Source organism: Pseudorca crassidens, chromosome 17, assembly GCF_039906515.1.
Source record: "Pseudorca crassidens isolate mPseCra1 chromosome 17, mPseCra1.hap1, whole genome shotgun sequence".
NCBI classification, from domain to species: Eukaryota; Metazoa; Chordata; class Mammalia; order Artiodactyla; family Delphinidae; genus Pseudorca; species Pseudorca crassidens.
The window spans coordinates 44,849,725-44,866,241 of NC_090312.1; the positions used below are offsets into that span (position 1 = coordinate 44,849,725).

Consider the following 16,517-nt stretch of genomic DNA (forward strand, 5'->3'; position numbering starts at 1 on the left):
ATGGAGGTAATTGTAAGTGATAAGACAGAACAGGTTATCTCTGTGTTGTTTAAACAGAAGGAGCTACTTTGCACCATTTCCAGTAGCCATCTGTAGAAGAGAAGGGTTTGCACCTGTCTGTCCACACTAATTATAGATTAGGGCCAAAGAAATGAAATTCGAGGAGGTTTACAGCTAATGAAATCCATACTGATTTTATTGTAAATGTGTTTTATGTAAAGAGGGTGATGGTTGAGTTATGAGTGAATAAATTGCTATGTAGCTGTTAGGCACTTGGTTTTGAAGCACAATTCTGCTGCATTAACCTTTGATATTAAAAATAAAAAAAGACAAACAACTTAGACACGGACGCTAGCCTTTGTTTGGCATCCATAGCTACAATTTAGTGAGCAGCAGTGAGGGTCAGTGTGCAATTTGAAAATGTTCTACAAAGCAGCTTAAATGTTAAGAATATTCTAATATTTTGAAATGCAGATGAAGTAGAAGGTAGGTTTTGATTTAACTTATGCATATAAAACATTAGAAAATTAGAAAGCTTTTCTTTTTTTTGCATTTCAGTTTCACATACATGAGAAATTATAGCAAAATGAGTGAGGAATGCATTCTGCAATAAAAGGTCACATGAATGTCTACCACATCTGTTTATAGTAATTATGAACATAATTAACATAAGAATTACAAATGAAATAATGACAAGCTGAGCAATGAGATATTATGCCATAATGGTCATATGTTGGAATTCTCACATTATAGCACACTAGAATTCACATACTCAAAGAAAGAAAGAAAATGCTAGATTTTTATCTGAATTAATGCTTCGAAACTTATCTGCCTGAGGCAGATGGGCCTTCTTGCTCCTATAGGAAGGTAACCTATTATTAAGAAAGGAACTAGTTGAAATTAAGATTTCTAGTCTCCAGCCTGGCCTTTAAGACAGCTGTGATTATAGAAACCACTTTCTGTTGTACACTTATTCTGTGATTATACTTCTTATTATATTCCCCCCCCCCTTTTTTTTTAATTGAAAGCTTTGCAGCAAAGTGTTTGCTTTGGAAGAGAGTCATGGATTCTTCCCATTTGAGAATTGGTTGATCTTTTCTGTAACCGTGAGCCAAAAGTCAGTGAACAAACAAGGTAGTAATAGAAATACTGTGCCTTTACAAAATAAGAACATTGGCAGATAAGCTTTTGTGAAGTTTTCTTCATGCCTTCAGTGTCTGGATGCCTTTTAAAGAAAAAATGTAAGCCTCTTCTGGGTTTGAAAGTAGTAGGGCTTTGTTTTTTAAATAGCATTTTTTCAGAGAGCATGTAATGGAAAAATCAGTTGGCATTTGTAAGTTGTATTTTTTACTTCCTAGAGTTGCATTGGATTTATAAATATTTGTCGGTAGTTTGTGTCCAAATTGATCTAAGATGTAATAAAGGGGAAGGTGTATGTGATTGTGTCTGGTTACTCTGAATGCAGTTTTTGTAACAGGAAAAGTGAAAGGTGACCCTTTATGAGAGAAATCTTATTAAATTTAAAACATGTAAGAATGACAGATTTTCACCCATTTAGAGTGCACTCGATTTTGTAACATACCCTGCCAAATGGTTTACTTCCTATCCTTGCACCCTTCTCTAACTATTGAACCTGCTCACTTTTTGAAGATTTATGGGGAAATACTACCTCGTTCTCGTCTCAGTGATACCACGAGGTTTTCCACATTATTGGATTACTGGTGGATTGTGGCAGACCCCTTTTCATCTGACATTCATTGCATGACAAGATTTTTCACATATGCCCTTCCCCCACCAATGCCCAGCTTTTTTCACTTTACCTTACCTATCCAATTTCCCTTAATTATTTTCTTGGGGTGGGCAGGAGGATCCACTACACATAAAACTTTTTTGACTGAGTGATTTGGAGGGGAGTGCTTGATTAAACAGTGCTTCTCGTTTTCTAAAGGGCTTCTTCAAATTTGTCTCCTCGCAGAGGCTGCTGCTAATTCTCTTGCTCTTCAGTGTTTTTCTCTACTCACTAGCCTTATTTCCTCCTCCTCCCAACTATTTTGTCTCTTTATATTGAGACCTCATGCATAAACTATTTTACAATCTGAAGTTTCACTGCAGCTGGGGCTGCAATGTATGCCATGAACAATTGTGTACTTTATTGGCTACTTTATTCTGAACTCTTCATACTGCAGTGAGAGCTTGTTAACCAAGCTTCAGTGCCTTGAAATACAACATGACCAAATACTCCCTCTCCCCGCAATAAAATAACCTTCTTTGCTGCATTATCTGCACTCCATTAAGGATCTGATCAGATGTTCATGTTGTCTGACGGGTGCACTTAAAAGTGGAAAGGGGCTCCCATGAGACCACTCAGGTGTATCTCCCTCCAGACCCTGATGGGGTGGAAGATGAACTCTGGGCTGATGGAGGAGCGCTAGTTCTCTGCTTGTTCTCTGATTGATTCCTGGGCTCTGGGTGGGTGAAGAGCTGTGAGCCGAGCTCAAGCCGAGATTGATTGCCTCAGTTTTAAATTCCCACCTCCAAAATAGACTCTCAGATGTACACATGAGGAACCCCTCCCCAACACAATTTCTGGAGGTGGAGCAGGTGTCTCAGAGTCACCTGTAGCTACCAATCACAAGTGCGCCTTCTTATCACAGTGATGCTGGCTACACAAGTCTTCTGCTGGGACACTTGAAGCCCAGAGAAATGAGATATTTTGTATCTGCCTGGGTTGGTCTTTGTGTGTGTGGGTAGGGGGTTGGAAATTAGGACCGTTGGGGTCAGCAAAGAAAGGGATGGGAACTCCCACTTGAGGTCGGTCTGGAAGGCTGTGTAACTGCTGTGAGGACTCACTAGGTTTGTTTTGCAAATTGTGGCTATTTGGATGGAGGTGAGATGGTGAATGTCTCATTGTTATAAGCTCCGCCAAAAGAGAGCTCTTGATCCCCGTTTGACCTTGACAGAACCTCCAAAATGTTGGCGGTCTAGCCCTGGAGCAGGGAAATCCAGTTTGCTAGTCTGGATTCCTCCCGTTCTCTCCGGGTAGAGGCAGATTGGGGAATGCAGGCCACCCTCCCCCAGCGCTGGCTCTCACCCTCAGCCAGCCTTGGGGTACCTCGCCCTCCTTGCCATCCCCATTCTGGAGCCGGAGCCCCCGCCCCCTCCTTGCCTTTCCGTTTCTTCCCTCCAGCTTGTGTCTCTTTCTGTCTCTCCCACTTTTCCTCCCTCTCCCGCTCCGTCTCACACGCACCCTCTGTTTATTTTCCTGCCTCCATCTGGGCCCTGCTGATATTGTAATCACCCTGATGCACGTTGGCTTCTCTCCTCTCCCTCCTGCGCTCACACACTCACTCACACACAATGTGCCATCCTGACAAGCCTTTTACTTCTGATAAGCTCCGATGTGTGTTTAATGAATACAAAGCCGCGGTCTGGGTGCCGCCTCGGCTGCGGCCGCCTCTCCTGCGCTCCTTTGCCAGAAGGTAATCTCCGTGAACGGGGAGGGGAGGCGGGCAGGGAGGAAGGAGGGGTGGGAAAGAACGGGGGAGGGGGGTGTGGGGAGGCTGCGTTTCTCTTTTCCTCTCTCCCTTTCCAATGATTCAGAAGTCGATAAGACCAGGAGAAGTGAAGATGTAACATGTTATCTGTCGCTCCTCTTAGCTGGCGGAGAGAATTTACATTTAAAGATTAGCAGAGGGAGAAAGAGAAATCTGCCTTTTGTTGTGTGTGGTGAGGAGGCATCAGCCCTGGCCTGGCCGCTATCTCCCATCACCTCTGCTATCCAGACAGGACTCACGGAGGTGAGATTACCGGAGGGCCTTATCTTTAATTGGGTTTAGTTTTGCCATTCTGAATAGGTTTAAAGAGACTGGATAAAGGGGGAACAATAGATTATTTATTGACGGGATGCTGAAGCCTTTAGATGAAGAGGGGAGAGAAAAAGCTGCTTAACAACTTGATTAGTTCATTTTTATTTTTATTGTAAGGTGAGACTGTCTCCCTTCTGGTGCAGGGAGGGACTGTAGAACGTAGGCAAATTTGAAGGGCTTAAATGCCTTATTTTCTTTTCACCCCCACCTCCTGCCCTTCTTCGCACCATCCCCCATATAACAGGAGTTTCATTTACCCCTTATTTGTAAGATTGATAAACTGAGCAAAATTGGTAGAGGCTTTTGGAATTGATCATTTGTGTTTGGTTTTGTGTGACATGTTTTGAATGGGTGGTGAATTGATGCTAATGGTGGTACTTGAATGAGTGAGAAAAGCAAATGAAACCTACTTTTAATATGGAATTAGTTGATTTTATAGTATGGTTTCAACTAGGTCTAGAGGGAAAAAGAAAGCAAGTTGTTAGGTAGATTTGTGTTTTGGATTTGAACCATGGGATTTTTTTTCCCTTGGAGTTGGTTTAAAAGAAAAATAATTTTAAAATGTCTAATAAAACTGTTTAATTAAAAAAATGTTTAATACACTCATGAGTGTACTTAAAAAATTATAGTATTAACTTTAGAAGGTAGTTAAAACGGATAAAAGTGGGAAAAACAATTGTTTTGCTTCTTACACATAGTCAAGATAAGTGTTTTCATAGGTAAATATGAACCAGTAACTAAGAGCCTAATTAAAATTTGTTTAAAGCCAGGGGGGCATGTTTCCTTGTTGACAACAGCAGATCGATTGGGTAAGACAATAGAGTCCCGTTATTTCACTTCCATTGACTGAACATACTGACATTTCAGGTTTGCTGCTGCCTCAGTGAGCATGATGAAACACCGAAATTCACAGGCCAACTTGCCAGAGTGGTACATATATTACTGTATGTCATTTCTGCCTGAGGTTACCTTGTCACCCAGGCAGAATGGGAATGGACACTTGGAATCCTTCAGAGGGGTAGAGCCCTTTTGCTAGGAAACTGACAGAGAGCATGTCTTAGGAACATCTTTAATTTTACTTAGAGTTAGGTGTAACAGATAAATATGTGATGGACTTTTATTTAAAAATCTGGGAAGCTACTTAGCTGTCAATCTTGTATTTTTCATATAAGAATACCCATTTTCAAGATTTAACTTTACCTTCCCAGAGATATTTACACTGAGTGGTTGGTAGATCGTTACTGGCCTGTGCTCAGGTGACATCCATTTTTCCCCAGTTGGGGATCCTCAAACATTCAAGCACCTGCTAAATCTGTATCTGATAAAACAATTTGTAAGGCCCCTTCAAAAATAGGGCCTGACTTTGTTTGCTTTTTTTTGTGGGTGGAATGAGAAAATGGGATGTGTGTATTTTACACCCATGTGCCTGGATAGACAGCAATATATAGATAAATATGTGTATTCCAAGTAGTGGCAGAGAAAATACTAAATATTCCGTATCTTAGTGTAAGCTACCCTTTTACACATTTTGCATAGTCGCTGCATGATAAAACTAAGTATTAGGCAGACATTGAGTCAAAGAAATTTGAATCATACAAAAGTGAACATGGAAAAAACCAGAAGGGACTTAATGTATTTTTTTAAAGCTTAATGAAAATGTAAAACTATTATGAATATGCCTTATACCCAGCAGTTGTTGCTATCTAGTAGGCAACTTATGCCCTTTACAGTGTTTAGAACAAAACTAGTTCTTTATACCATTTTCATGAAAATGTTAGGTTTCTGTTTGATCAGCAGGTGCTGTTGAGATGAAAGCCATGTGTAAATTTTCAGAAGGCCAAAAGTGTCAATTCAGAAAAGGAAAGTGATAAGAGAAAATGCAATCAGTTTTCCTGTTTTCAATTTGTGCAGGATTTGAAGAGCTGTTTTGTTAAACTGCTACATCTGCTCCAATATGAATATTGAACTACTTCCACTAAAAATAACAACCTATAATTTGGAAGCTACTGCAGTCTTTCGTTAATGTGAGTGGGTTATTTAAAAACAAAAAAACAAAAAAATAAAAAGAAATAAAAAAGACAATTTTCTATTCTGACAATCTCTTGCCTAATGTGCATTTTCATTTGTTGGCACTTTTATCCTCAGCAGATAAATGGTATTATGCAATTAGGACCTCATCTCGTTTGACTATGAAAGAGGTTTCCATGGGTGAAAATCCTTGTAATATAAAATGGTTTCGCATAAAACAAAATTTATTTTAAAATAACCTGTTTAAATGCAGTTATTTATAATGATAGTTATTCCTTACATTCTCTAATACTACAATTTTTAACTTACTGCTTACTATTATAACAAAGTTAACACTATTCCATTGCATACTGGGCATTCCGTGATTTATTTCACCCTTAATATACCTGCAAATATAAGTTTAAACCAATCAGGGATATTTTACCTAACAGGGCTTTCAGAATAATTTTTTTCATGCTTAAATAAAATGATTACATTATGCTTGAGTGCCTGCATACAAAAGCCTTAGCTTCTATAGTACTGCTAATCAAATAAGTTTTATGGACAGGGAAAGCACCACATTAGAGAAAAATTGGATGCATTTTACTAGTGATATTTCTAGGAAAGACATGTTTAAAAAAAATAATCATCCAGTATTAAAAAGAGAACTCTAACATGAATAATCATAATAAAAATAATACTTCATTCCTGCAAAAAGAAAATGAATGGCAATGCTATCCATGTAAAACTGGACATAGAGAATTAAGTTAGATGGAAGACTGGTGAAATTTGGATCAGGTTCAATATTGACTCCATCCACAATTGCAGTTGGGTGGACTTGTGGCTATAGTAATTTGTCTAGGGTGAGACATGATCACTGCTTTGGATCAATTAGAGACTATGTAGCTTGTAGCTTCACACTTGAATTGCCAGACACACTCTTCGGAGATAAGCTCCGAATATCTCCAGAGTGGATAAAAGAGAAGACAGACACTGTGACACATTAGCATATTTGATATTAACAGATGCAATGTTTCTTCTGAAACACCAGTCAAAAGAAGAGGTAGTTTGAAAAACAACATTGTGTGTACTTGTGATTACATGTATTTAACCAACTAAAGAATAATGCTTATAAAGAATGTAATTTCCAATTTGAAGCCAGATTGTGGCATATCTTTCAGAGATCTGGGTATATTCCTTGGTGGGTATATTCTCTGGTATAGCACCGAGCACTTTGCCGCTTTGAAGAAATGACACTGGATCACATATCAGTGAAGAAAGTTTATTTCACAGACACAGTCCCATCATTTGGTACGTGTGATCGTCTAGTGAGTTGTTTTTTGTGCTGAAGCCACAATCAGCCTTTAAGCCTCAGTGCCTTATGTGGCTTGAACAGGGAAGAGCTTCTTGTGATTCTTTTCAGAATGTTCTTACTTTGTCAAGTGATGTTCAGGCTTTTATATCAGAACCACTGCAAAAGTAATGCCCCATGGTTGAGGTTTAAGGTTTGAGACCCTCTTGTTTGAAAAAGTTTTAAACCATCAATCTTGCTTAGAACCACTAACATTTTCAATGACTGTAAGAGACCTACTTAAAATCCCTCTGCTTTGATAGTTCTGATTGAGGTTACCTGTATAATGTAACTCATGAAGTAGGGGTTTGCTTTTGTGGGCTTTCATATTGATCAGGGTCCCTAAGGCAAATCAGTATTTGGGTGAACGGGGCCTCTAGGATATAGATCTTGTTGAATGTGGAGGGCACAAATGTAAAGTTTTCCCATTGTTTGTCCAGCAATCTCAACACCTCCAAGTGCCTTAGGGAATGTGATTGACTAGATTCATTAATCTTTTAACACCTTGGGCATAGACTACTGAATGTGCTCTGGGCATTCAAGGGCTGCCACCTAGTTGTTGGACTTGGGAGAAAGTAGAGGAGTGGACAAATGTTAGAGACCTACTGTGAGCCTGGCATTAACCTTCATGTACATTGTCATCACTGATTTTAAGTAAATGATTAACCAGCATTTCACTTTCTTCATTTCAGAGAGCTCTAGTCCATCACTCTTTTAGTAGTTCTTCTGGTTTGACCTTTTGCTCCAGTTTAGAAAACTGAGGTTTCCCTGTGTTCCCCAAATTAATTACCTGCTTTGTTCCCAAGTTCTAATAATTAGAGCCATGTTCTCTGAATATCTGGCTTAACGTGTTCCTTAGCAGTTATGAACTATGCATCCACTGTTTTCTTTACATTTGCCCTTGCCCCCAACCTAGGAATCACAGTTGGCTACTGGCCAGCAGATATCCTTGGATATGCCCAAATGCATGCCACTCTGTATCCCTCAGTGCCTCCTAATCCAGGCTTTTCCATTACTAAATTCTGTTCTCCCATCAGAATACCACCTTCCTGCACTACACTGAGGCCTTGAGGCCTGTTCCCTCTGTTGATCTCATTCAGCACTCCAGAGTGGTCTTCTGCCCAGTGTCCTTAGTCCCTGAGGCTTGTCCCATCGCAGTCAGTTTGGTCACTCTATATCTCGATCTCGGCATCTCCCAGTTGGCTAGGTCCACTTCCTAGTCACTTCTAAGAGGAGAGGGATTCTGTACCATCTTGAGTTTGATTATGTAATGTAAAGCAGTGGTCCCCAACCTTTTTGGCACCAGGGAACGGTTTCGTGGAAGAAAATTTTTCCATGGACTGGGCGTGCGGGTGGGGGGGAAGGTTCAGGGCGGTAGAGTGAGCAATGGAGGAGCGATGGGGAGAGGCAGAGGAAGCTTTGCTCACTCACACGCCCCTCACCTCCTGCTGTGCGTGGCCCGGTTCCTAACAGGGTTGGGGACCCCTGGTGTAAACTATTCTATTATAAAAAGAAGGATCTAGTGTCTGTGCATTCCCCTAATAGGCAAACTGGAGTTCCCTTTCCAGTTCAGTCACTGACTTTCTGGGTGGCATGGGGTGCACTCCAGCCCTCAGGTGCATTCTTCAGGAGCAAAATGATAGACTCATTGATCATTAGGCTTCTCAGCTGTCCTATGTACAAGACTATATAGGATATTAGGAGTAGGCTTTCAGGAATTTCCCATGGTTAGGAGAATGAAAAAAATCCTCATTTATAGTTTTAATTCTGAGTTGGGGGCACTACTAATCTGCATATAACTGGGAAATAGAATCAGTGTGGAACATCATTATCTCCCCACTATTCTTCATTGTGAAGAAGGGGTATGGGGAATAGTGAGTCATTTTTTCCATAGCCGTCCTGGATCTAGGATGATTGTCAGAAATTTTAGTTGTTACTGTACTTTTTTCAGAAGTGAATGATGGAGGGAAGAATCTGTTTATGCAGTGAGAAGGAACTAAAGATTTTAGGTCTTGCTCAAAGAAAATAGCCTTTATGCTTTTCCCTCAGGGTTGCTAGACAAGGTGAACTTGGTGCCTGGGGGCAGGAGTGAGGGGCTAGAGGCTAAAGCATGGTGGTGATTGATTGTGCTTACCAGGCTTTCCACAGTCTCAAGGTTTGGACCTAAGTCACTTGGAAATTTAGAAAATGACCTCTTTAAACCATTTTTGGAGAGAACCTGTAAGTAATAGCTTATTTAAACCAATGGGGTACATTATCATTTGGCTAGAATCAGGTGTTAAGTAAGAAGGACCAAAAAACTGTCTGTTGTCTAAAGAACAGTCTGCTGTTCCTTCTAAAAAGTAGTTAAGAGCCCAATTATTACCAGTAACACTTTGATTTTTGTACTTTCATTTTGAAGAAATATAGACATTATTAAAAGTTTAATCCTAATTTGTGAAATTATTAATAATGAACCCAGGCTGGATTTCTTTGGAATTTGGGAACTATTACATTTTTACACTTCTGATTTGATTAAGGTAAGCCCTTTGTCATCATCCAGGATGGCAGTAGAAACTTCTACTGTTTACTAGGAACGACATGCACGTTACATTACTTTCATGTGTCACTAGAAACGGAAACCACAGGAATCACTGTGGCTTCATAGGTTATAGAAAGCTCTTGCAGTGGCATTCCAAGTTTGGTGGGAGGCCAAATTGAAGTTCTTTGCCACAAAGATGAATGTCTTAGAAGTATGTATGCAGTGAACTCTTAGTTGGTACCTGACTTGACTGGATTGAATTTTACATCAGAGAAATAACAGAAAATATTACCATGAGATGTAATGGCAATTTGTCTAAAGATAAGCTCTCAAGAGCTAGGGGGCCCCTAATAATAGGAGAAGAAATATTGCCAGAGCTGTGATGAGCTAGCTGTGGCCAGGTCTATTGGAGCACCAGGAGAGAAAACTAGCTGAAAGATGTTAGAGTGTTTGGGACATCCCTTCCACTAGACCTTGTGGGGAGTGCACCTGGTGACACTGAAGTAGATAGATTATGGTACCCGCAAAGGCTGGCATAGGGTTGTGCCAGGGAGCTACCACAGCAGCATTGCTGAGAGCATTTCAAATGCACATCCAATTTGGCAAGCAGAATATTAGAAATTGGGAAGTCATCTCCCAGTGAATATGGTAAGCATGGTGCAAGTTGTGCTTTAAATACAAAGTCTTAGGAAGCTGGTTGCTCTATTTTGTTAAAACTAGATGTACTATATACTCCTTCCCCTAACCTCAAGATACAGGAAGATGTGAGCTGTAAGACAGGTCATGAAACACTGCTAGTTTATTTTCTGAATCTATGCATATGTTATGTACACAGTGATAAGCAAACACAGCTGGGAAGAACAGCAGATGATATTGGGACTGGAACTGTGATGTTTATCGACTGACATAGTAATCCTTTCCTGTGAAAGTGTTCTTTTTAAGTGATGTTAGGATTCTGTAACTTTTATCATGTGTCAGGCAAGTATTCTTTATTGCCCAACCCCTTTCCCTACCTGTCACACATTTTCATTCTCATCTTTAGCTAGATTTATTTAGAAATGAGATCCACATTTGACCTCTGATGGGAAACAAATGTGGACAATGAATTCGAATCCTTTGTTTAAATAAGGGTAGGTAGGTGCATTTAGACCTGATATTCAGGTCTAAATGGAAAGTAAATGTGATCAGTCTCCATTGACTTGTCCAAGTCAAGCTTTGAGTTGGCGAGAGAAAGCGGGTATAAAATATCAGAGGAAAATATAAATGAAAAGTAATAAAATAAGCAACCCATTAAAGCTAATTTGACTATTTGAAAAGAAAGGCATATGTTCTTTGGGTAGCCCTGGTAATGAAACCTTTTAGAATATTTGAAAGAAAATTAAGATTTTTGCTGTTGGTTGTAAATCTGAAGTAAATTAATAAATATTTAATGAATGCCTACTATGTGTAAAGCAGTGTGTTAGATGGAAGCACAGAACAGGTAGTAAGCTCAGTTCCCATTGAATGATAAACCTGCTCAGGACAAATTAAATAGCTACAAAAGATGAAGAGGCTTGATTACTTACCAGTTAAATGATATAGTAAATGAGATTTTAGAGGTGGAGTGAGTTGGAATTTCACCTTGTCTTAAGACAGGTAGGATTTATCAAGGCGACATTATTGTAATGGGGTTGTGGGCAGTTATAAGGCAGGAATGGAGACTGGAAAAGGTTTTGGGAGAAGCGATGTGTCTTGGGGTGGGGTGGGTAGAGGGTAGAGAGAGAGTAAATTAACATATGCAGATACAGCAAAAAGGACCCTTGGGTGATTATTGGGAAATAAACAGAAAGATCATAAGGCATTTGATTAAGCTTTATCTTCTGAGTAAGCCAGATGTTTAAAAAACTGTGTCCTATGGGACCCCTTAGGGTTGGGAGGTGGCATAGAGTGTGCCCAGATTGGGTTCAGGCCCTTTCGTTTATCTTCTCAGCACTGTGAAACCAGAATAGTTCTGTTCTTTATGACAAATTGCTTTAGATATTAGATTTTCTAATTGGACTTCTTTTGAACAAAGGATGCCATGGTAAAATAAATCTTAATAAAACCAAAGTAAAAAAAAAAAATTGTGCCAGGCAACAGGAAACCATGGACCCAGTTAAAGTTGTGTTTCTGAAGAGTTGGTCTGATTGCGGTGGGCCAGATGGGTTGGAATGGGGGAAGACTGAGGCCAGGTAGGGACCTTGTTTTGCAGTAGTTTAGATGTTAGCTATTATAGAAGGATGGCCAGAATTGGGTTTGTGGGACAAGAAGGAATAGGCAGATGCCAGAGACATTGCAAAGGAAAAATAATTAGTACTTGGATATCGGGTGGATTTAGAGAGGAGGAAGTGATGACAGCTCAGATTAGATGTCCAGTGCACATAGCTTGCCAGAATTTGGGCATTGCTTCAATGTTTAAGGGGCAGCTTCCTTACCCCTCATAGACTCATAGAATCACAGCCCCCAGAAAGGAGCCTCAGAACCCAATTGTGTATCCCTGCTCCAGGGATTCTCGTGATCCAGCTGCTTTTGGGAAATGTTGATGGGGCTGTTAACCTCGTAGGTTTTCCTTAAAGGGTACTGGTTGCATGGAGGATTGATTATTCATTGCTCCTATGCTTTGGCTCCTTGCATGGATTTCGAACTGTTTTGAGTTTCCTTTCATTTTGCTGGTAACTTTGGGCCACGTGGGAGAATAAAAAAGTGGTCAGGAGGGCTGGGTCTGGACCCTTAACTTTCCACCAGAGCAACCTAACTGTTTTACATGTTTCAAACATTGGACTTTTGTTTAGGGAATAATTTATAAAAATTTATTTCAATTCTAATATTATGTAGAGGAGAGAAGGCAGGGACCAGAGAATAAGGAGTCAAGGAGGAGTTGATGGGAGGGCAGAAGCTGTTCTTCTACAGCAGCGTGTCCCAGACTCTGGGCTCAGTACTCTTGAGGAGTGGGGAGCAGTGAGTTTCAAGGGGCTTTTGAACCTACATTCATTCATTCATTCAGTAGCACAAGCATTGTCTGCAGACCAAATACTTTTTCACACAATGACATTTTTCAAATACACTTTAAATGAACAAAAATGCATTAAAATATTACTGAAATTAATAGAAACTTGTCTTTATGTATTTTACAATCAGCAGACTGTAAACAAAATACTATCATGTGTGATATCACAAGTTTTTGTTTTAAAATGGAGGCCTCATATTAGAAAAGCAAAGGAATCCCTTTTATATCTTAAAGGGCACTATTCATTTCTTACTAAATTGCTCACTGTTAATTGTCTCCCCTATTTAAGGAATTTTAGTTATTGGAAGAAACAACAACAACAAAATGTAGGACTTTTAGGCTATGGTTCACCAATATAATATTATTTCAGGGACTTTCACCTTGATTTGTTTAGTATCATTTAATTTGAAAACAATGGGAATTCTTTTTACTCTTTGAACTTTAAATTCAGAGTGTGTGGATAAAAATCTCTCAGAATTGGATTTTTTAAGACTTCTTTCTTCTGTAGCCAATCTATAGTTTTTAAAAGGATGAGACCGATTTATATATGTTTATATGGAATCATTCCTGAGATATATTGTGAAAGGAAAAAAGCAGGGAGCAATGTATATAGTGTGCTACATTTTTACCAAAAGTGCATAAACTTCTACTCATGCATATGAATCTGACAGTAGTAGTTCCTTTATGGGAAGAAAGTGGGGCTCAGGCATTGGTGGTTGGAAGGAGAATTTTTATTTCACATCTGTTGGTCCTCTGAGTCTTTCTGCAAATCTCATACCTGTTTCATTCACTGCAAAGTTAGAGACTGTAGCATCAGCTTGGGATGAATGGTTCTGGGATTCTGCCCTTCTGGGGGAAGGTGATTATGTTCTCTTCTCTGCTAGAAGGCAGTCAAGTGAAGTGGTGAAGAGACGCATCTCCCCAGTGCTTTGCCACTTGTTGAATCTCCTACTCTTCATCTGGAAATAGTTCTCATCTGGATAATAATGGCATGACCCGTAAGGTTGTCATGTGGATTGCATGAGATGGTATATACAAAGCACAATATCATTTCAGAAAGGCTTGCTTGTGCTAGGCATCTGACTTGACCACTCATGAACTGTCCACTGCTCTCTTCTGGAAGCCCCCTGTAGGATCTTCTCCTCTCTATGGCTGTTCCTTTTCCGTCACCTTCACTCAGCAAATTCTTAATGGAGTCTAGTCCTGTTTAATGCCTGGGGATATAGAGATGTTCAAGTCAGACAATGCTCCTGATTTGCTAGACCTTTCTCACCTCAGCCTTAATTGAGAGCTGTTTCTGCAGGGAACCTACTTTGTCCTCTTCTGAGTTGCTAATGAAACTATTCAAGTTTTCATGACCTCTCTTCTTCAAAGATAGAATTTATTCACATCTAGCATTTTGCTGCTATTCATGTGATTCAGACTTCTCTGCTGATTTGTAAGCTCCTTGAAAGTAGGAGTCTGGAACAGTTGGGGTACTTTTTGATGCTTTATTAAATATTTGGTGAAAGCTCATGTTATTTACTTAATACTGTTCTCAAATATTTCAAGTTATTTACTTAATACTGTCCTCAAATATTTCATTGCTAAGATCAAAATGAAATCTTTGGTTGCAAGAGCATGTCGTTTCTTTCCCAATCCGTTTCCCCCCCTTGATCCCTTTTTATTGTGTTCTCTTATCACAGAATGTACAATTTATTGCCACCATATTTTAGGTTTAAGTTTCAGCAAACAAAAAAAACCCCACATGTATAGCAGCCCTGGGTAAATTGAAGTGGTCAAGTCACTTGTATGTTCATAAGTGCACATCTTAACCTGTTTTATTTATTTTTCTCCCTATGGCTCACAAATGTACTTTTTGTCAAGGATGAGATCCCTGAAATTGTAATCAAAATATTGTATACATGGACATATTTATGAGCTGGAACTGTCCCTTGGATCAGGGCCCCAACAAGGACCATTTTTGTGACTCTCAGCTTTCCCTCTCCCATGCCCTCAAGTGATCCCTTAGGTGCCAGGGGCTCCCGTCCCTCTTTTGGTTGTCATGTCTGTTTTCTGGGCAGACCCCAGGCTGAGCACTTCTCCCTAGCACTCTTCTACAGCCCCCTCTCCCACTCCCTCTTTACTCACCAGTCTTGTCTTTTCTCTGATATTGTGTGGGATTCCAGCTGTTGCTTGATGAACCAGCCTTAAAACTAGGAATGGCACTGGATAGAATGACAGGTCTGTCTCATCCCAAGATTCTGTGGCTGAACACCAAAGCGGGTGAAGCATCTTACTGTCTTTGCTTCCAGGTAACAATTCCAAGAGATGGTTTCAGAAGGGCAGCCTTTAGTTCCTCAATGCAAGTGACCGAACAATTTCAGACAGATATGTGTGGGGAGGAGGCACGGTAGATGCCTTCGTGGAGTGAAGTTCACATGTTGCCTTACTTAACACTCACCTGGGAGTGAGCTCATTTGTAAATCACTCCTAGAGGCTTCCTCACTTGCCCAACGTCGCCCTGCATGGGTTGTGGGGCGAGGTCTGAACGTAGATTTTCTGACTCCCAGGCTTCTCTATTCCAGGGCTCAGTACCACTCTCCTGGAAGTCTTCAAATCCTACCACCCCATTTTTTCCCCATGGACAGGGCCAGCCACAAAGGCTGCAGGTGGGAATTATACTAAAATTAAAATGGAAAATTATCAAGACTTCTCACTGTACTTCGAAAAGTTACTGTTTAGAGTACAAAAAATATCATAGCTTTACAAGTTTCTGAGGCAGGGAGAGGGAGGAAGAAAAGAGAGGGAAGAAAGAGGAGAGAGAGATATCAGCTGATAAGAAGCAGCAGCAACCAGACAATATTTGCAGTTGGATAATCGTAGTTTTTTTTTTTGTTTGTTTGTTTTGTTTTTTGAGACATGTGGCCATCAACCTTGAATACAGATACTTTCAAAGTCTCGTTTTTCTTTCATGTGAAAGTTGCCGGCATGGAACAGATGCCTTTATTTGGAGAAACCAGTCTTTGGAAATAATTGGTTCTCTCTTCTCTTATTCTCTAGAGGTGCTCTTCCATAGATGAAATTAGATGAGGAAAAAATTAATCACAAACCATTAGCTTGTGGTTCTTTATTTTTTTCCACTGCAAAATGTTTTAGGACCTGCACCTTCCACATATTTTGGGATTGTTGACTGAGCATACTTACTTTTATCACTAATAGTATAGCAGTGACTTTCAGAAAAGAAAATGTTTTGATTGCACTAGGTCATTTTTTGAGTAGTGACCTAGTGCTTTAATGCTTTAAATCATAATATTAAACTAGGTATTACCTCCTTTCTACTCTCGATTGATAGGAACTGAGCATATTGAATGAAACAACACTTGCACTAGGGGCAAGATAGGCACTTTATAAGTGTTATCTCTTCACATCATCCCGGTGAGTTAGGTATTATTATCCTACTGTAGAGATTTACATCTAAAGCTTAGAAAGGTTAAGTGACTTGTTCAAGATCAAATAGCTAATAAGTGTAAGACCTGAGATTCCAGTCCAACTGCATGCAGTGAGCTAAGTGGTCAGTGCAGGTAAGGTGCAGTCATTTTAGGAGATTTTATTTTATTGAAGATTAAATTATATCTTTAACGAGATATTTTAGAGCTTCCTACTATTTTAAATTGCCTGCTTTGTTAACTCCTTGATCATCCTGCATTGTCAGTTTGACTAAAAATAATTCATAGATTGGTCAGCTGCTTTCTGTTTAATTTTTAT

At 39.7% G+C, this 16,517-nt stretch overlaps 1 protein-coding gene across 1 annotated transcript in view; it reads left to right on the plus strand.

Moving 5' to 3' along the window:
• The first annotated feature begins 3,169 nt into the window (after positions 1-3,169).
• The window catches only part of RUNX1T1 (RUNX1 partner transcriptional co-repressor 1), a 128,082-nt gene continuing 114,734 nt past the window's right edge, over positions 3,170-16,517 (plus strand). Inside the window, 2 exon segments of the mRNA XM_067711798.1 lie at positions 3,170-3,453; positions 3,455-3,479. Of these exon segments, the coding sequence (XP_067567899.1) occupies positions 3,358-3,453; positions 3,455-3,479 (121 nt within the window). The 5' untranslated portion in view covers positions 3,170-3,357.